At 36.5% G+C, this 25,773-nt stretch overlaps 1 protein-coding gene across 5 annotated transcripts in view; it reads right to left on the bottom strand.

Annotated features, from left to right (window-relative positions):
* Positions 1–25,773, bottom strand: part of SLC36A4 (solute carrier family 36 member 4) — a 73,729-nt gene that overhangs the window by 34,065 nt on the left and 13,891 nt on the right. For all 5 annotated transcript variants that reach the window (XM_054724704.1, XM_054724702.1, XM_054724703.1 and 2 more), the window contains 5 exons: positions 24,630–24,714; positions 19,444–19,671; positions 17,294–17,392; positions 14,268–14,437; positions 2,641–2,810 (listed from right to left, as the gene is read on the bottom strand). In XM_054724704.1, coding sequence (XP_054580679.1) covers positions 2,641–2,810; positions 14,268–14,437; positions 17,294–17,392; positions 19,444–19,671; positions 24,630–24,714 — 752 coding nt within the window. The remainder of the gene's footprint in view (positions 1–2,640; positions 2,811–14,267; positions 14,438–17,293; positions 17,393–19,443; positions 19,672–24,629; positions 24,715–25,773) is intronic.

The following is a 25,773-nucleotide window of genomic DNA, read 5'->3' as shown; positions in this document are numbered from 1 at the left end:
CAGATAGCCAGCAGACATATGAAAAGGTACTCAAAGTCACTAATCATCAGAGAAATGCAAATGAAAAACACAATGAGACACCACACCAGTCAGAATGGCTATTATCAGAAAGTCAACAAATAAGTGTTGGTGAGGATGTGGAGAAAAAAGAACTCTTGTGCACCATTGGTGAGTCCAGAAATTGGAGTAGCCACTATGGAAAACAGTATGGAGATTCCTCAAAAAACTAAAATAGAACTACCATACAACCTAGCAATTCCATATTGGAGTATTTATTTTTTAAAAATGAAAACACTAATTAGAAAAGATACATGCTCTACTATATTTACTGCAGCATTATTTACAATAGATGATATATAGAAGCAATCAAGGTATCCATTGACAGATGAAAGGATAATGAAGATGTGGTATATATACAATGGAATAGTACCTATCAATAAAAAATAAAAAAAAGGAATCCTGTTACTTGCAACAACATGGGTGGACCTAGAGGGTATTATGCTAAGTGAAGTAAGTCAGAAAGAGAAAGACAAATACCACATGATTTCACTTATATGTGGAATTTTTGAAAAACAAAAACAGATGAAAAGAACAAACCGATGGTTGTTGGGGGTGGGGGCTGTAGAGTGGGTGAAAAGGTGAGGGGGAATATAGTCAATAATAATGTGATAAATTTGCATGGTGACAGATGGTTACTAACAGGTGGCACATAAGATATATAAATGTGGAATCACTAAGCTGTACACCTGAAACTAATATTGTATGCTAATAATAACAATAAATGATTGCTTTGAAAATAAGTTTTATCTACTTTAACCAGCTTTGGTTTTCCTTCAGACAAAATGTAATACAGTGATGGGCAACCTTTTGAGCTTGGTGTGTCAAACTTCGCCAAAAAATTGAGCATAACTCGGGTAGTGTGTCACTTTGAGGAAAAAACATTATTTCGCAAATGTTTCATCCTCAGGAGCAGCAAATGTTTCATCCTCGGCATGCGGCCGCCTCAGCGGCTGCGTGTCTTCAGAAATGGCTACGCGTGTCAGTGCTGACACGCGTGTCATAGGTTCGCCATCACTGATGTAATACATCCAATTCTTTACATCTAGGCATAAGCTCCACCCCAAACTGCTCAATGCAATTTACAGAGTTGCCCAAAATTTTAAGCTCTATCAGCCTCTAACCTTGAATGGCCAACATGGTTTCCAATATCTCCCACAGAATTTCCAAAGCTGCTTGTTCCCCCAGAACACGAGTAGCCTGGTCCTTGGTATCATTCTAGGCAATCCCATTAATTAGTTGTGTTAGTTATCCTTCTATTTGTAGTTATAATAAGAGTGACAACAATAACTTCTAGCTATTTTGTTAATATTTTTAAACTCTACAAAAATGCCCCAGTTGAGGAAAGGGGAGCTCAAAGGTGGTCTGCAACTTTCCTAAAGACACCAGCAAGGAAGTGGTAGGCCTGAGTTTGAACCATCAGGTTAGTGTGACTCCACAACTCACACGCTCCACTATACCAAACTCCCTGTCATAAGTCTCCCTTATGAATATTTGTAAAAGCATTTTCCAATGCAAAATCTTGATAACACATTATGTACACTCAAATAATAAGTAAAATAACCCACTGAAATTATTAAAGATCAAAACAAAGCTGATTCCCATAAATAGTCATGGAGAGTTTAACTGTTCAATATATAAAAGTTAGCAGGAAAAAAACCTAAGGAAAACTAGAACCATAGTAAAATGTATATCAACAATATAAGGGATCCCTTATGCATTTGATTTAAATATACCGTATTTTCCGGTGTATAAGACGACTTTTTAACCCAGGAAAATCTTCTCAAAAGTCGGGGGTCGTCTTATACACCAGGTGTCATCTTATAGGGCGGGTATATCCCAAACTATATTTTAACTGGAAAAGTTGGGGGTCGTCTTATACGCCGGAAAATGCGGTACTTATATTTTAATCATCACTGATGTCATTTTCAAAATAATACTTTGACTAGTTCTTCTAAGTATGATAGTATCTGGTTGTGTTTTTCTTACATAGTAGAACTAGGAGCCCAGTGCACGATTCGAAATCGTGCGGCGCTGCCCACCCTTGAGTCGCCAATCCGGCCCTGCCTCGCTCCCCAGGCCCCACAGCAGCCGCTGCCTGTCTGGTCCTGCCTCGCTCTCAGGCCCCTAAGCAGCCACAGCCGCTGCTGATCAGGCCCTGCCTCCAACACTGCGCACGCAACCTCCTCCTGTCCGGTCGATCCATTACAGCGTCCTGGTTAATTAGCATATTTCTCTATTTTTATATATACCGTATTTTCTGGTGTATAAGATGACTGGGCGTATAAAACGACCCCCAACTTTTCCAGTTAAAATATAGAGTTTGGGATATACCTGCCCTATAAGATGACACCCGGCGTATAAGATGACCCCCAACTTTTGAGAAGATTTTCCTGGGTTAAAAAGTCATCTTATACGCCGGAAAATACGGTATATATAGATGATAAAATTTTAAACCAACAAGTATCCCAGCTAGGTGAATAAAATTGTTCAAAAATATTTGAAAATATACTTGAAGTTGCTTCAGTATATGAAATTCAACAATGAAAAATTGTTATGATATAAATATGTAGTGATACTTACAAGTAATACTAACCAAGATGGATCTTATCACAAATTCACAGATTTGCTTCCACTTAGTCTGAAATTTGGATGTGATCACAGGGATAATGATCTCTGCTGGAACGTAGAACTGAATGGAATATGTCACAAAGATGCCGAAGGAATATAGAATTTTCACTGACTGATATAACCTGGTAAAAAAAAAAATTCAAAATTTAGTCATTCTTTTTTTCCCCAGCTTTATTGAGGTACAGCCTAAAAAATAAAACTGTAATATATTTAAAGTTTGCAACGTGGTAATTTGAGATGCATATACATAGTGAAAAGATACCCACAAGCAAGTTAATTAACAGACCCATCACCTCACATATTTACTTTATTTATTTATAACACTTTGGTTCTACTCTCTTGGCAAATTTCAATCACACAATTCAGTATTATCAACTATTGTCACTATGTTATACAGTAAATCCTCAGACCTTATTCATCTTAAAACTAAAGGTTTTACTGAGCTTTCTTCTTTCCACCAGCCCCTGGGAACCAATCCACTCTCATATGAATTGGACATTTTTTTTAGACTTCACATATAAGTAATGCCATGCAGTATTTGTCTTTCTCTGTCTAGCTTATTTCACTTAGCAAAATGCCTTTGAGGTTCATTCACATTGTTATCTTAGTATGAATCTAGCTTTCTTTCTTTTATTTTTAATGTTAAGATAGACAAGAAATCCAACACAAACTAAAGCCAGTATATTACTAATTAAATGCTTGCTTATTATGAAAAAAAAAAAAGGTCCACTGACTGGCTGATGTAGCTCAGTTAGTTGAAGTATTGTCCCATTCCTCGAAAGGATGTGGGTTAGATTCCCAGTTGGAGTGCATATGGGAGGCAACTAATGAATGTTTCTCTCTCAAATAGATCTCTCTCTTTCTCTCTCCGTCCCTCTAAAATAAGTAAGAAAATATATCCTAGGGTGAGGATTAAAAAAAAAAAAAAAAAAAAGGCCAGCTGATCTCTCAATTTCTAGACAATAGGTGGACAATTCATTCTGACAAGCCTACGAAACAGTGGCACGTGAAGATCTGTGAAATACTGCCAGTGGTCGGCAAACTCATTAGTCAACAGAGCCAAATATCAACAGTACAACGATTGAAATTTCTTTTGAGAGCCAAATTTTTTAAACTTAAACTTCTAACGCCACTTCTTCAAAATAGACTCGCCCAGGCAGGGGTATTTTGTGGAAGAGCCACACTCAAGGGGCCAAAGAGCCGCATGTGGCTCGCCAGCCGCAGTTTGCCGACCACGGGGCTAAGCCATGGCTCTGAAGGTTAGGCTGAGCCCCAGGAAGAGCTAATGTTTTTACAACTTTCTTTTAAAAAATTGACCATATTGTATGTCTTTGATATCTCAGACATTTATATATAGAGGAAAAACTTCAGATTGAACTCTGAGTTCTCCTCGCTTGAAAATTTTGGTAGGTATGTCATTGGTTGCAGAAATGTTATCATTCTTAAGTCATAAAAGAGGCCATCTAAATGGTTTCAACTTGCAAACTTCTCCAGATTATATAGGAGTTTTACCTATTTTAAAGTTGCATTAATAAGGGAAATAAACTTGAGTTGGGTTATTGTTTTATCCAAGTAAACATGTTTTTATGCCCAGTGCTTCAAAAGAGCACAGCAATGTTTAGTTTTATCAACATCTTTAGATTTCTATATTGTAGATAGCCTCCTGTCAAAACTCAGCATGCATGTCTTAATTGGAAAAATTCATTTTATCGGGCAGAGATTATTTTAAATGTTGATAATGATAAAGAATACATAGAATCGTAGGACTTAGAGGATCACTGTAGAACCTACTCCCTTGGGTTATAAGTAATAAAATTATGTGTTGTATTTTTTTAAAATTCTGGATATTTTATAACAATCAAAAGAAAAACCCAATTGCTCTTATTTTTAAGAAAGAAAGTAGAGAGGAGACTGGATCGAATGAGGGACAGCACTGGGGGTAGTAACTGACGTTTGTCCTCTTTCAGCAGAAATGTCACTAACACCACAATCTTCCACTTAAGACTTCCACTTTCCCCCCTAGGAGGCCTATGCATGGGAAAGAGTCCTATATTTCTTTCTTAGGAAAAAGCATTCATTTTAAAGGAATATAAAATATTCCACTGTTGGTGAAGAAAGCCTCAACATTAATTAGGCTTTCAGCTTATTTCTGATGTCTAACACTCAGAGCAGTCAAGATTATAAATAGTTCTCTCAACTGTGGCCAAGCAAGAAAGACTTCACTAAGTCTCCCCCTAAAACGTATTCATTAAGAGGAAGGGAAAAAAGCTGAGCAGAAATAGATGTGAAAACACTGCAAACAGCATAGTTAAGGAAAGAAGGAACTCCTTAAGGCTGGTAACAATAAATCCTTAACTTTAAAATGACCTCAGGATATATTTCTCAGCTTGAGGCTTAAAGTTTACATACAAAATGGTCAAATTAGTGAAATAAAATAAACGAAAGATGCCTGCTTCATATGCTCTGAAATGTAATGGTGAAAATTGAATGTTCTTATTAGTTTATCAGAACACTCCTTTTTTTCTAATTATCTTTTAACTTAGATATTTTTAAAATATGGTTAACGATTATTTTACAATACATCATTATGCATATAAGTATAATTACTTTTCTACTGATATATAATAAGTTGTACAGGCTAAGAATCTGGTTATTATGAATACCATTTAATAATATTAATTATATGCAACTACTATAATTTTGGTGTTGTACAGAATAAAAATGGGAAAATAAAATGGTTTGGCTCTTTTGAAAGTAGGTGTACTAGCACATCATCAACCAAAGAACAGTAACATAGAAATAAGAGTGTTTAAGAAAAACACTTCAGTCTTTTAGAATCAATTGTTCCACTTCTACTTGTTTTCTGTTTCAAGAACCCACTAATTTTTATGTTTGACATCTATATTTTCAATCACTCTTAACTATTTTTCTCTATTCAAATTTTGTTTTCATTTTGGTGTTAAGTGAGCATCTATGGTAAGGGTCCGTATGAGAATATACCCATTAAACCATCTCTACAAAGGATAAAAAATGTTCTTGAAATCAGGAATTTGAGGACATATAAGAACATTAAACAACTTGTAAGTAATGTGTAGTGTACATTAAAAGTTCTTGAAAGTTAGAGACTACGTTTTATTCTCTATACCCCCAATGCACTTAATGATACTTATTAAATATGAAATTAATATTAATAAAAAATGGGTATGAACAGGTAATTTTTAGAAACTATATCCATTCAATATCACAAATAAAATACTTCAAAAAATAAAATGGCCTTGGCCAGTGTGGGTCAGTTGGTTGGGCATCGTCCTGTGCAACGAAAGGTTGCTCACACTGATGTTTCTCTCTTTCCCTCTCCCTCTCCTTTCTTCACTCTCTGAAAATCAATAAAAAATATTTTTAAAAATAAAATGATTCTTGCTTGAAAACAAAATCTGTTATGCTGGCAGCAAAAAGACTTCATATCAAGTAAAGAGCAGAAATCTATTTTTTAAATAATTGTTTTTCAGTAAATATATGAAATCAGATTTGGGGGTGGGGGAACAACTAAATATTGTCCAGTAAAAGCATTAGTTTTGAAAACACAAGATTTCAAAACTGGCAATGCTTCTATTCTTTCCCCACATTGGTTAAAAAAATCAATACTTAGTCTTAATTCACAGGTATGAATATATTTTTAAAAAATTTTAAAGCTAACCCTAGGAAATAAGTTGTTGACTGATTTTTTTCTCTCAAGGCTGCATACAGGAGCTACCCCTGAAAAGAGCCTGATAACTCACTGTCCCTCTTAGACCCTTCATGATACACAGATTAAGAATCTTGGGTTTACCAGTAGCTCTGTTAAGCAGAAAAGAAGCCTTTATGAGGACTAGCTTCAATCCTTATCAAGAACCTCATTTCATTCTCAGCTAAAAAATAAGACAACTAGGGTTATCTAGTATTCATCACTAGATTGAATGCTTTGAACCACTAATATTTTGTAGCATGTTCACTAGAATGTAGCATTATGAGGAAGAGATTTTTATCTGTTCACCACTGTGTCTCTAGTGCCTGTAACAGTACCCAGTACACAAAAGGCATACAATAAATATAGGAGTAGTAGGCAAAAGTAGGCTTACAGTTAATATAATAATTATACAATCATAAATAATACAAAAATACACTGTTTCATGTACTCACAACTATAAGCCTACTTTTGCCAATGCCTGTATCTGCTAGATCCGTGGTCGGCAAACTGCAGCTAGTGAGCCACATGCAGCTCTTTGGCCCCTTGAGTGTGGCTCTTCCACAAAATACCCCTGCCTGGGCGAGTCTATTTTGAAGAAGTGGCGTTAGAAGAAGTTTAAGTTTAAAAAATTTGGCTCTCAAAAGAAATTTCAATCGTTGTACTGTTGATATTTGGCTCTGTTGACTAATGAGTTTGCCAACCACTGTGCTAGATAAATGAATTTGGTAGATACCCTTTATTTTGAATTTAATATCCTATATAATAAAAGCCTAATACGCTAAGTGTCTGGTCGTCCAGTCCATTCAACCAATCAAAGCGTAATATGCTAATGATATGCTAAGGTGCTCAACCGCTCGCTATGACGTGCACTGACCACCAGGGGGCAGACAGTCGACCAGCTGATCAGTCGCTATGATGTGCACTGACCACCAGGTGGCAGACAGTCGACCAGTCACTATGACGTGCACTGACCACCAGGGGGCAGACACTCTAACCGGTAGGTTAGCTTGCTGCTGGGGTCCTGCCGATTGCAACTGAGTGAGACCAAGACAGGCCGATATGCCCTGGAGCCTCCCATGGTCCCGCCCCAGCTAGCCAACCTCCACATCCTTCCCCAGCCCCATCATGCACTGGTGGGGTCCCTTGGCCTGGCCTGCACCCTCTCACAATTCAGGACCCTCAGGGGATGTAGGAGAGCCGGTTTTGGCCCAATCCCGCAGACCAGGCCGGGGGACCACACTGGTGCACGAATTCATGCCCTGGGCCTCTAGTAGTTAATAATAATCATTCCAATGAGGAAAGGCAGAGGCAGTTTGGGCCAGGGTTCTTAGTTACAGGCAACCTTAATATTGGAAGAAGATTATTAAGAATTTGTGAAGGAGAGAACAGAAGGAATAGTCCAGAATATATGAATCTTTTTCCAGTTTCCTTAAATTTATTTCTCTATTTATTTATTGTGTCTCTTGCTGAGTCCATGCTTGCCTAAAAATTTTTATGTTAGGTAATAAACTCCTCAGAGTTCAACCCCTTGATTGCCTGGATCAATCTATATATATAAAAGCCTAAGCAACCGTTACAATGGAATGACTGAAACGACCAGTTGCTATGACATGCACTGAGCAGGCAGGCCGGCTAGCGGTTAGGGGCGAGCAGGCAAACAGGCAGGCAGGCGAATGGTTAGGAGAGGGATGTCTGACTGCTGGATGTCCAACTGCAGGGATCGGGCCTAAACCAGCAGTCGGACATCCCCTGAATTGCGAGAGGGTGCAGGCTGGATTGAGGGGCCCCCTCCCCGGTGCATGAATTTCATGCACCGGGCCTCTAGTTAAGACCTAACTTGATTAACTGCTACTACCCATCATCTTTATTTACCAGAATATTCAGGCTTCTGGCTCCTGTATGCTATAAACATGGGCCTTAGATTTTGGGTTTGTTCTGTTTTTTGGGGGGAAATGAAGTAACAGTTTAATTTTATTATCTTAATAAATTAAAATGCCTGCCTCATCACTTCCCTATTTTTGGACTGAATTTTCCTATCCAGTACATGCTTCACCAAGGTACCACATGTGAAACACCAGCACCTTACTGTTTTTCAGTGTTTGTATGAAAACCAAATACCCTTAATATTTCTTAGTAGAGCTGCTATGTGTGCTGATTTAATGAGAAAATGTGAATTTATTCTAGGCCAGTATTTTTCAAATTCTAATCATGACTTTTTTTAGTGAGTTATGCTATCAACTGAATGGATTCCTAATGTACAGACAGGAACTGAGAATATCAGGGAACACTGTATGTAGAATAACTAATGGTTTACTTCAATTTTTATGTGTGTGGAAGGTATGCACCACAAAAACACATACACATACAGATACATATATACTTATTCCTATAAGCATTTTTCTATAAACCATATTTTCCTTTCTCACTATGGGTTGCAGTTCAAAAAAGCCACTAACTGAAGCCAAATAAGCAGGCACAGTAACTATGATAGAACAGACCTTGTGTTTCAGACTGACAAAAAGAAAGCAAGACAAAAACTGAACTGAAACTAACAACAAAAAGATGTTTGTTCCTATGATGTACACACCATCACTCAAGAGGACACACTAATACAGAACCCAAATAAACACTATTTGCTATTTTAAGTCCTTTGGAGAACTTATTACATCATCCATACTCAATGATTACCATGGTCTCCACACCTCCCCTTAATGACATAAACTAGAAATCTGCGTCTCATTTAAATTCCATAATTTACTGCTAGAGGAGTTGGAGAATATGAAATCTAAACACTCCAAAAAGTAGTATCTGAAAGAAGGAAAAGTCCTGTATACTGCTTCATCTAGCAGAATGTGGTTCTAATATTAAAGAGAATACTTTATAAGGACATGACACTGACTTTCAAACACAAACTCAAAAGGCAATACTGTGCTTTTAAAGTCTCTGCTGTTAATCTGCCTAACTCGACATCCCCATTTTTTCTTCAGACTAATCTCATGCAGACTTCTCCTACATCAGAGTCTCCTTGTTGGAAAGGAGATTTAAGTTGAAATAATACATTGTAACGTGAAAACCTGGGACCATTTGTGTGAAAGAACAGAATCTATATAGTGAACACTTCAAATCAATCCAGATGAAAAGAAACATCCTTTTATAGTCTGTTACTGTTATTATCGTGACTTCATCTGTATCCATTTTTGAAATCCAGTATCAAGAGGGTCATCATTCCCTCTGGGTTGTTCTGCTTGCAACTGCCCTCTGCCTGTAATTTCACCTCCCACCCAGGGGTTCTCACATCTCTAGGCTAAATATGGAGCATGGCTCTGAAGCATCAGCTTTACTCAAAGGTTCTTTTGAGGAGGAATTATTTTTATATAAAAAGCAACTTAGAGATTTTGAACTAGAATGTGAAAGGTGTATTTTTTCAAACAGCATGAACAGATGCTATGCCTGAGGCAGGTTATTTGGGGCACTGCTCCAAAAACTCCCAAGGGGATGCTTGCTTGTTCTCCTCTGCTACTTGGGTTACTTTAGTGGTGGTGCCTTGGTTATACTATCAAGTAACAGGGATACTACTTAACAAACTTTACTGAGTGCCTCCTAAGTGCTGAGCAATGCGCTAGATTGTGGAGATGCATTATAAACGTGAAAGAGGCAGGGTTCCTGCCCCACTATGTGATGTTCTAGCTCAAAATTGTGGATTTACTTCATTGTCATCATTAAAATACTCTTTACTCTAAAAGCTAAATGCAATGGGACTACATCAAAATAAAAAGCTTTTTTACAGCAAAAGAAACCATCAACAAAACAACAAGAAAGCCCACTCTATGGGAGAACATATTTGCAAATGCTATCACTGATAAAGGTTTAATCTCCAACATCTACAGGCAGCTTATGGAACTTAATAAAAGGAAGATAAATAATCCAATAAAAAAAATGGGCAACGGACCTAAATAGAATCTTTTCAAAAGAAGACAGAAGGAAGGCCAAGAGACACATGAAAACATGCTCAAAGTCACTAATTATCCGAGAGATGCAAATCAAAACAACAATGCGGTACCATCTCACACCTGTCAGAATGGCTATCATCAACAAACGACAAGTGTTGGCAAGGATGCAGAGAAAAAGGAACCCTCGTGCACTGCTCGTGGGAATGCAGACTGGTGCAGCCACTGTGGAGAACAGTATGGAGTTTCCTCAAAACACTGAAAATGGAACTCCCATTTGACCCAGTAATCCCACTCCTGGGAATATATCCGAAGAAACTAGAAACACCCATCAGAAAGGATATATGCACCCCTATGTTCATAGCAGCACAATTTACAATAGCTAAGATTTGGAAACAACCTAGGTGCCCGTCAGCAGATGACTGGATCAGAAAACTGTGGTACATCTACACAATGGAATACTATGCTGCCATAAAAAAGAAGGAATTCTCATCATTTGCAGCAACCTGGATGGAATTGGAGAACATTATGCTAAGTGAAATAAGCCACTCAATGAAAGAAAAATACCACATGATCTCACTCATTTATGGATAATAAAGAACATTATAAACTGATGAACAAAAATATAGATACAGAGACAGTGAAGCATCAAACAGACTGTCAAATTACAGGGGGAAGGTTAGGGAGAGGTGGGGGAGATAAGAGATCAAACGAAGGACTTGTATGCATGCATATAAGCATAACCAATGGACACAAAACTCTGGGGGGTGAGGGCATGTATGGGAGTGGGGTGGGGGGGGGACAATGGTAAGATATGTACACATATAATACCTAAATTTAAAAAGTGGGGGAAAAATAAAAATAAAATAAAAAATAAAAAAAAATAAAAGCTAAATGCGATGCATTGAACAATATTACTCATAACTAGTTTGAAAAGAAGACACCTTAGCAAGAGTGAGGGTGTAATAAGTTAGAGCCTCTCTAATCCACACTTGCTTTATCCTGAGGAGCTTTCTAATTCCATCTCACACAGCTAGCAGCTATTGGTTCCCTAGGCTCTTGTGGCTGGGCTTTCTACTCAGCCAACTGAGTACACTGCACATTCTCTACCTTCCAAGGCCCATGGCCTGAAGCACAGGGAGAGAAGAGACCAAGAGACATACACAGTAAGTCAAGAAAGGAATCTTAGGTATAATCCCTGACTATTCTAGTTCAAACGTATTTTACAGAGGCTATCACTGTTAAAAGACAAGCATCTCCTCTCCAGTGGCTATTATTTTAACTGCCCCAGCTGCAGAGACCATAAAGAAGTAACTACTTGCCCTAGCTGGTTTGGCTCAGTTGATAGAGCGTTGGCCTGTGGACCGAAGGGTCCAGGGTTCAATTCTGGTCAAGGGCACATACCTCAGTTGCAGGCTCCTCCCTGGTTCAGACACGTGCAGGAGGCAACCAATTAATGTTTCTCTTCCACTCTCTCTAAAAATCAACAGAAAAATATCCTCAGGTGAGGATTAAAAAAAAAAAAGAAGTTAACTACAGGCCACAAAAGCCATTATCTCCACAATGCAAAGAAATTACTCAACAGTTCTCTGAAGGAGAATATTTATCTTGACTTCCTTTCCTGTTTTTCCCAGATTTTGTGCCTTACAATACTTGCCCTAGGCATTCCTCTAAATGAAAAGCAGGTATCTAGCTAGGCTCTCTTGACTATAGGAACTACGATCTAACAGTCCCTTTTTAATGAAACTTGCAATTAGTTCCATTCTTACTAGAAAGCCACAGCAGTTGGGGATAAGGTGAGAGTGAGAAGGGGATGCAGAAAAAGAGAAGGATCAACTAGAGCTACTGCAGGGACAGTATCCCCCCTGTCCAGAGTAAACTGCGAATACCAAAAGCATTCCCTACTTATTCCTGCTCACTGTTCCTTCACCATGTTGTAAACTCCCTGAGGACAGGAACACCTTAACTTGATGAGCATGCACACTCCCACTTCAGTCCCTTCTCCCTTAAAATTTTCTTTAAATACTTCTCTGACTAAAAGTAGGAAATAATTGTTCCGCTTGTTTTACATTTGACATGAAAATTACTTGCCTAGCCCCACCAGTGTGGCTCAGTGGTTGAGTGTTGACCTATGAGCCAGTAGGTTACAGTTCCATTCCTGGTCAGGGCATATGCCCAGGTCGCAGGCTTGATCCCCAGTAGGGGGCATGCAGGAGATAGTTAATCAGTGATTCTCTCTCACAATTGATGTTTCTCTCTCTCTCCTCCTCCCTCTCTCTGAAAGCAATAAAAACATTTTTTAAACTTACCTTATTTATTTATAAAATTATTTTAAAGATCTAGTCCAAATATTCTATGTGGGGGAAAATGCCATTCTATTTTCTAGATATTGTATAGCACGCATGTCAAACTCAAAGGCTAACACAAGCCAAATAAACAAGGCATGTGGCCTACGGGCCGCAAGTTTGACATGCTTGTTTATAGTATTTGAAAAGACTATACTACCATAATTTTTAGCCTTAATTCTCTTATATTAAACTGTATTAAAATTCTAGTTCATGTTAAACTATTAACAAAAAAGAAAAAAAGAACACATTTGAAGGAAACAAAATTATATAATAAACTATAACATAGTTAATGAAATAATGCTAAACAACTATATACCTTTTTTATAGAAGATATGCATTTGTTCATACTTTAATAATGAAATTTATTAAATACGTTACAGGTAAAGTAAAGGTAGAATTAACAGAAAAGATACACCCACTACATGTGTGCCCCTTGTGCAACCTGGAAACTACTCTGGGTACCCTCCCTCTATCATGAATGGTTTCTTACATAGATTTATTCTGACACTAGTTCTGACTCTACTAAAGGCCCAGGATTCAAATGATTACTGAATGGCAGACAACCTTTCATCAGGAAGCCAGTCAGAAGATATTTAACATTTAAGGTTTCAAGCAGCTAAAGAAGCAGTGTGACATTAATTAAATCAATTTAGCATGTATTCTCTGCATTTATCAAAACTAAGTGGTTATATTCCATTTTATAAATAAGGGAGCAAGTATGCATGGTAATCCTTGCCAATATTTCTTTTCAATCTCCAAAAACCAATCTCAGAATGAAAAAACTACATACTGCTTTATTTAGTAGAATATAGTTCTAATATTAAAGAGAATACTAAGACACCATATTATTTATTTATAATGTACTCTGTGTTCTGAAAGGATTTGGAGTATATACAATATTAAGCTGATCAGTAAAATAGTGGGGTACCTAAGTGACAGGTTATATTATTTTTTTAAAGCATACGTATCTTTAGTTTTTGTCATTATTTTTTTATTTTTTTTTTATTTCAGAGAAGAAGGGAGAGGGGAGAGAGAGAGAGAAACATCAATAATGAGAGACAAACATTGATCGGCTGCCTCTTGCACGTCCCCTACTGGGGATCGAACCCAAAACCCGGGCATGTGCCCTTGACTGGAATTGAGCCTGGGACCCTTCAGCCCGCAGGCCAACGCTCTATCCACTGAGCCAAACCAGCTAGGGCCAGGTTATATTATTTTATCAGGAACTGGAGTTTTGAATATTTTGGCAGTAAGGATAAGTGTTAAACTTTTTATTAAAGTGTCTATATTAAAAGAATTCATGTTTTACTCTTATACTTTACTCAATTTGGAACAACCTACAATGTTTTATCTTTTTTAAAAATCCCACAAAGACCTGTAAAATCAAAGATGGTCTCCTCTGAAAATTATTTGTGTAATCTAGAATATTTTTATAAAGAAATCAGTAAAAATTCATGTTTAAACTATAAATCCAAGAATTCACCTTTATCATCAAATATTGGCAAACTATATCTATATAATATACAAATTAGGATTAAGATATTCATAGCTACCTACCATACGTCTTGAGGAAGATTTAAAGTTATGCTGCCTTTGATTTCATCCTGAAAACACATATATCCTAAGGTAGCTAATGTTACATACAAAGTTGTAACAATTAGCATGCCAATGTTCAATGCTTGGGGGAAGCGTTTTGATTCTCTCATTTGATTTTCAAGTGGAAGGACCTAAGAAGAGAGTGCAAATAATACAAATCATTTAAAACAATCTAGTTTCTTGTCATATATATACAAATTAATCTTTCTGTAGTTTATCTGAAAATCTTTTTCCTTTAAAACACTTATAATTGAAGTATTTTATCACTACCGATTTTTAAACTCTTTAAAAAATTTAAAATTAGCTCTTAGCAGACAAACCTGTTTGTTTAAAAAAAATAATAATTTCAACACTTTCCCTTATTAACATTTTACACAACCAAAGTACATTTGTTAACAACGGAGAACCAGCACTGGTGCATTACTATTAAACTCCAAACTGTATTTGGATTTCACTAGATTTTCCACATGTCCTTTTTCCGTTCCAGGGTCCATCCCGCCAGGGACACTCCACTGCATTCTGTCACCATGCCTCCTTGGTCTGGGAGAGTTCCTCAGTCTTTCCTATTCGTCATTATCTTGATAGTTCTGAGGAGTATCAGCTAGGTATGTACCGTAGTATGATGTCCCTCTATTTAGGTCTGATGTTTGACTACACTGGGATTTTAGGTTTTAGAAAAGGTTATCATAGGGGTGAAGTGCCCTTCTCATCACACTTGTAATCAACCTGAGTTATCACTGGTGAAGTTAATTTTGATCACTTGGTTAAGGCGGTGCTGGCCAGGTTTCTCTGCTTGTAAAGTCTTTTCTTACCCCCCTTATCCTACTCTGTTCTTTGGAAGCAAGTCACTCAAGGCAGCCAGCCCACACTCCAGGGACTAGGGGGGATTAAGCTACACCTCCTGGAGAGGGAGCAGTTACATAAATTATTTGGAAATCCCCCTTATTTGATTAAATTATGTACTTATTTAATTTACAATAGTATGGATTCATGTATTTATTTATACTTTGAGTATGAATACAAAACATTTATTTTGTTACTCATATTGTTCCAGCTTTGGTCATTGTAAATTCTATCAGGTTGGTTTCTGTGTCCTTTGACCTGCCTCCATTCTTTTGTTTTTTGAGCACTTCCATACTTTCTGGCACTACAAGATGCTCCAGACTCATCTTGAATTTCCTTGCTTCAGCCCTAGAATCAGCCATTTCTCCAAGGAACTTTGGTTCTTTTGTTGAGAATGGTATTTAGAAATCAAGATCTGGGTGCTCGGTGTGCTTATCGCTACTGGGGTATCACCGCTCATATGGCCTCTCAGCAGACAGTGCTAGAAAACATACGTATAATAACCCATGGATACACGTCTGTAATTGCTTCTATATTTTTCCATCTGTATCTACTGTCTGTTAATTTAGTGAGATGAATAAGTAATTTTCATTATGTAAAAAAGTAAAGGAAAAGAAAAAAAGCCTAATTACCAAGTTAAGTTTTTAGGCAAATCTTCAGAGACTTTGGCCATATGATTTGACCATACTGTAAAAGACAGTAAGTAACAATACTAGTAATTATTTACTGAGAGCTTACAGTGTGTCACACATTTTTCTAAAGACTTTGCATGTAGCATCTCACATTATCCTCACAATAACCCTGTGCGATAGTAACTCTAATATTATTCCACTTTTCATGTGAATAAGTCAGATCCATATGGAAATATTAACTGGTTAACAGAAGAGAGAACAGGGAACAATTTGGGTGCTCTGGACATAATTCAGGCCCGAAACAAGGGGCTACCATCAAAAATAGTGCCGGTGAAGCTGGAAAGGGGGAAGGGGAAGAATTAGCATTTAGGAAGCCTCCCTCTGTGTCCAGCAGCATTGTGGGTGCTTTACATAAAGTCTCACTGAATAGATCTGGGGAAACATGGAAGAAGAATCAACATGCCTTAACTGCTGACTGGAATGAGGAAACCAGTAACAGAGTGAAAAGAATTATTCCAATGTTTCAAGCTTCAGCTATTGAAAGTAAAACGAGAGAAACAGGGAAGTGAAAAAGTAAAGCGTAAGAAAGTATGTGTCAAAATCTGGAGCTGCTGAATTTGAGATGTCAGGAAAAAAAAACACCACTTAACTGTAAATATCCAACAGTTAACGAAAGCTTAGTAGGTAAAGACAGACATGAAAATCTAAATGAGACTGCCTGTAATTAGTGATAAGTGGAGCTGCAAGAACTTGTGAGAATTCTCTATAGGAGAATTCAGAAAGCAGAAACCCAAGTGAAATGGTGTAAAATTGTCTTTTACATCTATTTTGTCTGTGTTTCATATTAGCAGGTGTTTATAAGTAGTTTTGCTCCCATAAGAAACCATCAGACTATGAAACATAAGCTACGGAGTAGAGAGCAATATTCTATTTTCCACAAATCTACACAATTCCAGGCTTTTAAAAAACTGGAAGAATCTTGAATGGAAATATTTAAGATCTTAAAATCCTCAGGATGCCTGTAACTTTTGGAATTACCCTTATAATGACATTATTTTTCAAACCAAACATAATATGCACAAATCTAAAGGGAGAATTTATATTTGACTCTTCTTATGAAAGAGTAACACTAACCATTTCAATTCACTTCAAGTCATCTAGTCTATACAATATGATGTTTGGGATTTGAATATAACCCAGGCTTGGTAGAATAGATGGACTATAGATAAAACAAAACTGGCCATGAGTTAATGGTTTTTTAAACTAGGTTATTCTCTAAACTTTCTATAGGTTTGAAATTTTCCATAATAAAATTTTAAAAATCATCTATCCTCATGTTACAGATTAAGATGAAGAGAATTAGAGTTTAAGTTATATGTCTAAGAAATGCAAATAATATTCTAGAAATAAAAATAGAAAAAATAAAAACATACATTTTTTAAATGCAGTTAGACTATATAAATCATTGTGCTGATTTAAGATTGTAAAAAATAATAAAGACTGAATCCTTACCACTCCTATGCCTTCAAAAGCAAATACAGCAGTACCAAAAAAAAGTGGGTATTTTTTCCAACCAGCCACTATTGGAAGGTTATGGGGATCTGGCATATTCTGGAGAAAGAAAGAAAAAAATAAGGCAAGTTACATCTGTACTTACTTTAAAGAATTTTAAATGAAAGAGCAAAATCACACACTTCCCAGCTTCACAGCAGCAAGTACAGGGTGGGGTAAAAGTAGGTTTACAATTTGAGTACCCAAAACAGATATTATTCTTGTATTACTATTTATTAATTATTGTGTTATTCCCATATGAACAAATGTAAACCTACTTTTGCCCCACCCTGTATGCATTACCAAAATGAATAATTCTTTCAATAAGCACTTTAAGCATCCTCTGTTAAATGTAGCCAAGCTGTTAGAATTCACTGCCAAAGCAGTTGTTTTCCTCATGCCCACACATTCCATCTGAGCTCAATGCTCCTTATTACCTGTTTCCATCTGCAAGTCCCAGGCTGTTCACACTGGGTATGGCTCCTACCACAACAGGAAACATGTAAGCATACTCAGGGACTGAGAGCCATTTAATCAGTTATCAACTACTACAGATGGTCAACAAAATTCCTCCTCTTTCTATTTTCATGGCTCGGTCTCTAAGACCCTGGCTCCAGACTCTGACTTTCCACCTCATCGCGCTGTGCTGCTCCCTAGCCCAGGCCCCCGTTTTCAGTGTGTTAGTCTCTGGCCTGACAGCTGATAAGCAGCTTATTACTTGTGCATATGCCTTGACTCGGGCTGCGATTACCGGGTCCTGACTCATAGCTTTGTTCCGACTCTCACTATCTGAAACTTACAAACTGCACATCTTGTTCAACATCTCTGGCTCCACAATGGCCACCTCTTCCAGCAATCCCAAGTCTCCTAGTCCCTACTCTCCTAGTCCCAACTGTGTTCTCTGCCTTATCTGACTGCAAGTGGAATTCAAGGCCAAGGAAAGAGAATGAACTAAGAAACTGAAGTGTGAGAGCACACAGGTAATTTGGGAAGTAGAGAGGTCTAGAACATTTGAAACTTAGGTAGAATTGTGTGATTAACGGTGATACAGGACTAAAAATATAAGCTAGGGTCAGAATAAAAAGGGTATTAAAGTGTTTGGATCATCTGATAACACTAAACTGTTATTCAATGCTCACACTGCTCCTTCTATTTAAGGAACTTGCTTTTCTGCTCCACTCACTCTTCCTTGTTCAGCTAAGGATCATGAACTCCAGGAAGTCTTGAGCTATTTCTGCCTGTCCCCTTCCATTTGTACATGCTAAAAGAAAGAGTCTACAGGTTTTGGAATTCAGGGGGCATGGGGAGGGTGAAACATCCATCCATCATAAGAGAATCTATAATGAATGCTACTGGAGATTTCAGAATAACTGCTTTGGCAGCAATACGCAAGATGGATTGGACCAGGAAAGAAAGAACAAAGAGTCTCCACCTTTCTTGAGTCCTTGGCCTGTCTGAGAGATGAAAGCTGTATAGGTGCCCAGGAGAAAGCACACATATACATCGAGAAACTCATTAAGTCTTACAAATAATTTCAAGGAATTTGCAGAATCCCTTGAATACATTATTTTAAGGAAAGTGGGTTAAGAATCCCCATATTATGAACACTGGAATCAGTTGAGGTTACTGCATAGTTCCAATAAAGAGGTTACAGCAGTGTCAGTGGACTGAAGTGGTAGCAGCAAATAAAAGGTTCAGAAGTGAAAGAAAATTATAAAACTATATTTATACTCCCATCTCTTGTGATTGGTTCAAATCTTAAAGGAATAAACAAAATACTAACAAGTTCTTAGGCAGTATACCAAGGTGTGACCCTAAATCGCACAACTCTAACAGGGGAGTATTACTACCTTTGGAAGCAATACCATAAAGCCCAGAAACACAGTTACCAAGCTTCAATACCAGATCTAACTATGAAGCCTGTACTTTAAACCTCTAGGTCACACACTTGTGCAATCAGCAGTATCCTCTAAAAGGAAAGCAAAGTGTTCTGATTATCTCCTGTGTGCCACATGTGAAGTAGGGGTCTTCACACATTACTTTTACCTCCAAAGTAAACAAAAAATTTACTTATTAAGAAACACATGACAGTGAAAACTTGTTATACTTACCCTAACAACGTATTGATAAATTATCACAAGACTGACAGCCATGGAAATGTTGGCAAGGAATGAGAGCATGAACAGATTCTTCAGCTCACGAATGAAGACCAAGAGAATTAAAAATGGAAGAAAGCAAAGCATATATATCCTTAGGTCAATACTTCTTCTCTCACATGGATTTGATGAATTGGTGCTATTCAAAACAAGCGCTTTACTCTCCAGGAATCCTTCATGAACCTACACAGGATTATTAAGAGAATAAGAAAAAGGGTGGGAAAAAATTTCCATCAACTTATAATCATAAAAGAAACTTACGATCTATACACTCAGTGACAAATTCCTTTACAATATTTACTTTTAAGATGCTAGTTTCCCAGAAATATATATATTAAATTTAAGGATATTAAAATAGGACACTCTTCTTTGCAAAATAACTTTTACCATACTATGAACAGAAAAATGACTATAAAATGATGAGGGTAGATTTACTAACTCATTTTGAAGCTTTGTGACTAACCATGATGCTTCATGATCCTGCAAAGGCTCAATCTGCTTCTGAGACCATCAAAAGAGGAGGCTTACTTGTCTAGAATGGCCACTGGCATGCTACTTCAGCTTACTTTCTTCACAGTAGAAAGCTCCAGTGCCTCTTAGAAATGTACAGTAGCCCAAATAAAATTTAGAAATCATAGCTTTAAAACTGTTGTAAAAATCAGTTGTTTTTACATTATCATCATATCAATAAGTATTTATTAAGAATCCACTAAATTCATGCATGGCCATATGTTAGACAGTAGATAAATTTTTGCTTAAAGGAGAAACCTTCTTTAAGATAAATCAACTTTACCTTAAAATTTATTCAGCCACTTTTATAAACTAGTATTCAGTTTTCAAAAGAGATACGTTTTATAGGATCCATGTATTAAAATGTGTCTCTGATTCAATTAATCACATAACCCAACTCACTAATATAGTAATGAAATGACAGAGAACTTTAAAAACAATTTTAAAAATTCACAGCAGAGACTGATCTTACCATAATTTAAATACCAGTGAAAATCTATTTGCCCCCAACACTGTACCCTCCTTTGAGCATAACTTATCAAATTTCTGAATACATAAAATTTCAAGAACCAGATCCTATACTAATATAGTATTTTTAATAGAGTACTTTCTATGTATCTATACAGCATCTCATTCAATCCTCAAAACAACTCTCTGAGGTGGGTGGTAGTACTAATTTCTATTTATAGTTGAGGAAACTGAGGTTTATGAAGGGTAAAAAAAACTTACATAATTTCAAGTCAGTAAGTGTTGGTTCGAGAATTCAAACTTAGGCTTGAGACTCCAGAATCTAGCTTGTAAGAGCTACATGTTGACCTGATAAAATACCGCCGCCCTGCCCAACTAGCCACCTGGCTTCCCCTCCAACATCTCTCTCTCTAAACAAAGTAAGTATTAACAGGCCAACAAATCAGAAATTCAGGACAGAATTCTCATGTGATTAACAATTCAAGTGAAACTAATTTTATACTTAATAATCCACAATAAACACCTAAAAATGTACAAATCATCTTCAACTGCAGGGAATATATCTACTAGTTTTAAATTATATAGGCAATTTCTTACTCATACTGGACTAACAAACTCTCGGGTTACACCATGCACCATTTAAGAAATGTATAGCTCACATTAATCTTGTAAGTGGCCATCAAAACTTTATATTTGATTTTCTATAATTTGAAATAGAAGCTAAACTGGTAATTCACAATACTTGGCTCTTAAGAAGGTATTTTATTTGTTGACTCAATTTTCTCAGTAACCAAATTATTTGGAGCCAAAAACTTTTGCATCAAAGAAGTAACTCCAATAATCAGATTAGATATTGATCAGAGTTAGGTGCTAACAAGGATAGCTGGCAAGAGAAAAGCAGTTACATAACCAGTTTTAAAAATGGTTTTTTTGAATCATGAGGTGCTTGGGAATATGAAATTAATTCTATCACAAATATCTCATAATTTAGTATTCTTTGGCAGAACAATGATTATAAAAATTTTCAGGATTAAAAAATAAAATAAAAGTGTAGATACATACCTAGAGCAAGATTCAGGTAAACATTTGAGTCCTTTGGTGCCCTCTAGAGACAGAGATTGGCTATCTAATAGGACTTCCTATGATCTCACATGTTTACCAAAATGCAAAACACTGAAATAAATATTATAAAATAAAATTACTAAATTCAGTTGTTTCCAGTTAGAGCTCAAATTGACTAAAAATCACTACTTATTAACTTTTTTTCAATTATTCAGTAATCTAATGGTTAAAATTCCAAAGGCAGGTTATGTTTTTCAGCAAAGCTAAAATCAAAATCAAAGCCATAATACCCTACATTTGTATGCTGCTTGACAGTTTACAAAGGCTTTCACAACCCTTTTGTCAGCTGAGCCTCACAATAAGGGAACAAGGGGAGCTTTTATTACTATTCCCATTTTACAAACAAGGAAACTGAGACTTGAGTAGGGATAAGGGGATCTTGCCCAATGAGTGAGTTAAAACTGAGAGAGCAAAGATTTGAATTCAGATCTTTTGACTCTAAAGTCCATACCAAATCTTTTTTTTTTTTTCTTAATATCCCTTCCCCACTCTTCATTTCTCACAAGGCCCATATACACTATTTCATCCCTCTGAAATGTTCTAGAGCCGTGGTCGGCAAACTGTGGCTCGCGAGCCACATGTGGCTCTTTGGCCCCTTGAGTGTGGATCTTCCACAAAATACCATGGCCTGGGCGAGTCTATTTTGAAGAAGTGGCGTTAGAAGAAGTTTAAGTTTAAAAAATTTGGCTCTCAAAAGAAATTTCAATCATTCTACTGTTGATATTTGGCTCTGTTGACTAATGAGTTTGCCAACCACTGTTCTAGAGTATCTTAGAGTAAGAACCGAATGGAACTATAACTACAATGGACTAAATCATGGGGAAAACTATGGCTTTTTTACCCTCCAATTGTCCACGATGGTGTAATGAGACAGCCATATGGCAGCTGCAGAGCAGGAGGTTCACACATCTGTATAGCAACTAAACCCTTACTTCTTTAGTTTGATGAAATACTACACTTCCAATTTTATGTAGATTCAGGCGGTAATAATCTTACCGTCTTTAACTGTAACAGTAGTAGTAATTGGTAAGATTTGATCAACTGTGTGTTGGTAAGGTTTGATCCAACTACCAGAGACTGCTATCAAATGTGAGAGCGCGCCTCTGGAGAGAGTGGAAATCTCTGATGCTGCTGTTTCAGTGACCATCTGTCTGCTCTGCCGAGGTGACATGTTCATCATTCCTTTCAATTTTTCTCAAGTCTCAATGAATGTCTTTTTCCATGTTGCCCTTTATTTCTCACAAGGCCTTTCATCTTTCTATCCATACCAGGCATTCTTCTTACCTCCCAGAGCATCACTTTTCTACCTGGTATTCTAGCACATGTGCAAATGCGTTAAATTCTTCCATTTACCTTTGGAAGCAACTGATAGTATTTTGTAGGAGAACGTCACCAATCCTAAGCTTCAGATATTCATTTTATGTACTTTATATACTCTTTAGGTCACACACACACAACTAAAATCAGACAAGGTTCTGTCCAGTGATGAGCAATGAATATGCTGGGTGGCAGCTATGTCAGACTTAGGTTTCAGCCTAATTTATAGGGCACATTGCTCACATATGGCAAGACTCAGTTTCCTCATTCATAAAACAAGCATAGTACTTACATTACATTACAGAGTAGTTGCAAAGATTAAATGATATGTCATAGCTTATAAATATGAAATTAAAAGGCATCATTAGCATTATTCATTATTCATAAATTCAAATCAAGCTTTTTGGTTGCTCTCTTAGGAGATAATAAAAAAGATACAGTATACTACATGTTGCACAATCCTAGAAAGGCATCATTTCCATTGTATTCTACATAAATGATTGGTAAGATGATATGTCTTATCAGCTCTTGACAATAAACAGCTTCTCAACTGAGTTAGTAGTCCTAGAAAAATGCAACTTGTGAAATTAACTACTTGCAAAATTAAAAGTACATCATCTATAATGAGTAATGCTAATGAAAGCATCAATTCTCTCATTTATAAAAGGGAGTTTGATTCAATAAGCCTTTCCAACATTAGAAATCTAAGCCAGTGGCGTTAGCAAGCTATGGCCCAAAGACCAAATCCAGCCTATTTTTGCAAATAAAATTTTATTGAAATACAGCCATATCTCTTTGCTTATGTATTGCTGTTTACGGCTAAGTTGAGACAAAGGCCATATGTCCAGCAACACTAAAAATACTTATTATCTGGCCTTTTACAGAAAAGTTTGCCAATCCTTGGTCTAAATATAAAATAAAGTATTCTTTATACTTAGAAAAATGAGTCAAATATACTTATATGTATACATACGGATTCTTTAGAAAACAGTCACATTATAATTTTGCATTAAAATACCTAGAAGAGAAGTACTACATATTCTATGTAAAATTCCTAATGTTGCACCATACACATGTGGATAATAAATGCTATTAATTAAAATAATGAAAGAGCAGGGTGTAATGTAGGAATAATAAAGACAAACTACCAGTGAAAGCACATAAAGAAATGTGCTCTGTCACTGTTTTGATAGAGGAGCTTTTTTATTTCAGTGCTTTGCATATTTGTTCAAATCAACAGTCTCTATTAAGACTGCAAACCACTTCCTCTTAAAGCAAACATTTACATATGGAGAAAATTAAAGAACACTGTACACTCCTGGACATAGCATCTCTTTAGACCATGGCAATAATTGTTGCATTTTAGTAATGTCCACTTTTGTACTTCACTCTTTAGGCTGCTGGCTAAAGCCTTATATGTCTTTATAAAACATCAACGTAAAGAATATGTTTCCGAACATCTGTGTACCTAAATTTCGAGTAGCTAAGACTCAGTAAATTATGTCCTGTTCTGATCCAAATGAATAAGCATTATTGATATAATGATAAGAAAAGTAAGATCAGCAATAATAGCAGAAATCCAACTAAAGGAAAATCTACAAAGAAACATGATTAATGAAAGAAACACATTTGCATATTTGGCCATGGCTTACTCAGAGGAAACATGATGCTATAATTATGGCATTTGAAGAAAATGATTTCAATAACTGGAGAAAAATACTTACTTGTTTCACATTTTCAGCTAAGAAGACAATATAAACACTACAGAATCCCAGCTGTGTTATCACCAGAAAAAAGTCAACCACACTCCTAAAAAGACATACCCACAAATGAGTATTAATAAGAGCTGTTGAAATATCAATATATATTTTCTTTTTAACTACTTAAAAGCATTATAATAGTGTATATTCTTTTCACATCCTTAATATAAAAAATAATTAAAATATTTATTTTCTACAAAAAGCACACTTTTATGATCAGTATATCACTACAATTATTATTGAGCAAAAGAATGTTTCATTAAGTTAAAAGGCCAAAATTTTCCCATCACTTATTTCTGAAATTCAACAGTTTGTGAGTATATACTTATAAAATGATTAATGAAAACATTTCTTCTTTTAGATTAGTCATATCTCTTCTACTTCTCAAGGTATTTTTCAGATTAACCCAGTGTATTTCCCAAGTCTCCCAGCTTCATGTCATTTGCAAATATCATGAGCATACTCTCTACTATCAAATCACTAATAATATGGAATAGGAGAGGACTGAGGGCATGGCCCTAATCATGCCATCGGAGACCTCTTCAATAGCTTAGCTCTGTCCTTATTTTCTGAGGAGATTATCGGTAAAATTCTAGCTAAACAAAATGATGTATGAGGAAGGGAAAGGGATATCACCAAATTAGCATTCTTTGGGTATGGCAGTTAATTAAGTCACAAATTTGTCTACATGTTAATATATAGCCCATACTTCTCAATCTTTTCCATCCTCACCCGAGGATATTTTTATTGATTTTAGAGAGAGAGGAAGTGGGGGGGAGGAGAGAGAAACATCGACATGGGAGAGAAACATCAATCAGTTGCCTCCTGTTTGTGCCCCAACTGGGGATCAAACTGGCAACTTAAGTATGTGTCCTGAGCAGGAGTCAACCCCACAACCTTTTTGGTGTACAGGACAACACTCAACCAACTGAGCCACGAGGCTAGGCAAGATTCTCAATTTTGTTCTGGGAACAATAAGTGACTACAATGAATTAGTAGCATGCACCTACTAATTCATTATAGTCTCTCATCTGACCATCAATGTCAAGCTGTCAAATAATCTGGTCTACAAATCTACAGACCCTCCTTCTGCCCTTTGAAACTAAAA

The sequence above is a fragment of the Eptesicus fuscus genome, chromosome 13 (genome assembly GCF_027574615.1).
Source record: "Eptesicus fuscus isolate TK198812 chromosome 13, DD_ASM_mEF_20220401, whole genome shotgun sequence".
In the NCBI taxonomy this organism is placed as follows: Eukaryota; Metazoa; Chordata; class Mammalia; order Chiroptera; family Vespertilionidae; genus Eptesicus; species Eptesicus fuscus.
Note: the sequence above shows the minus strand (reverse complement) of the source record. Positions and strands in the feature narration are given on the sequence as shown.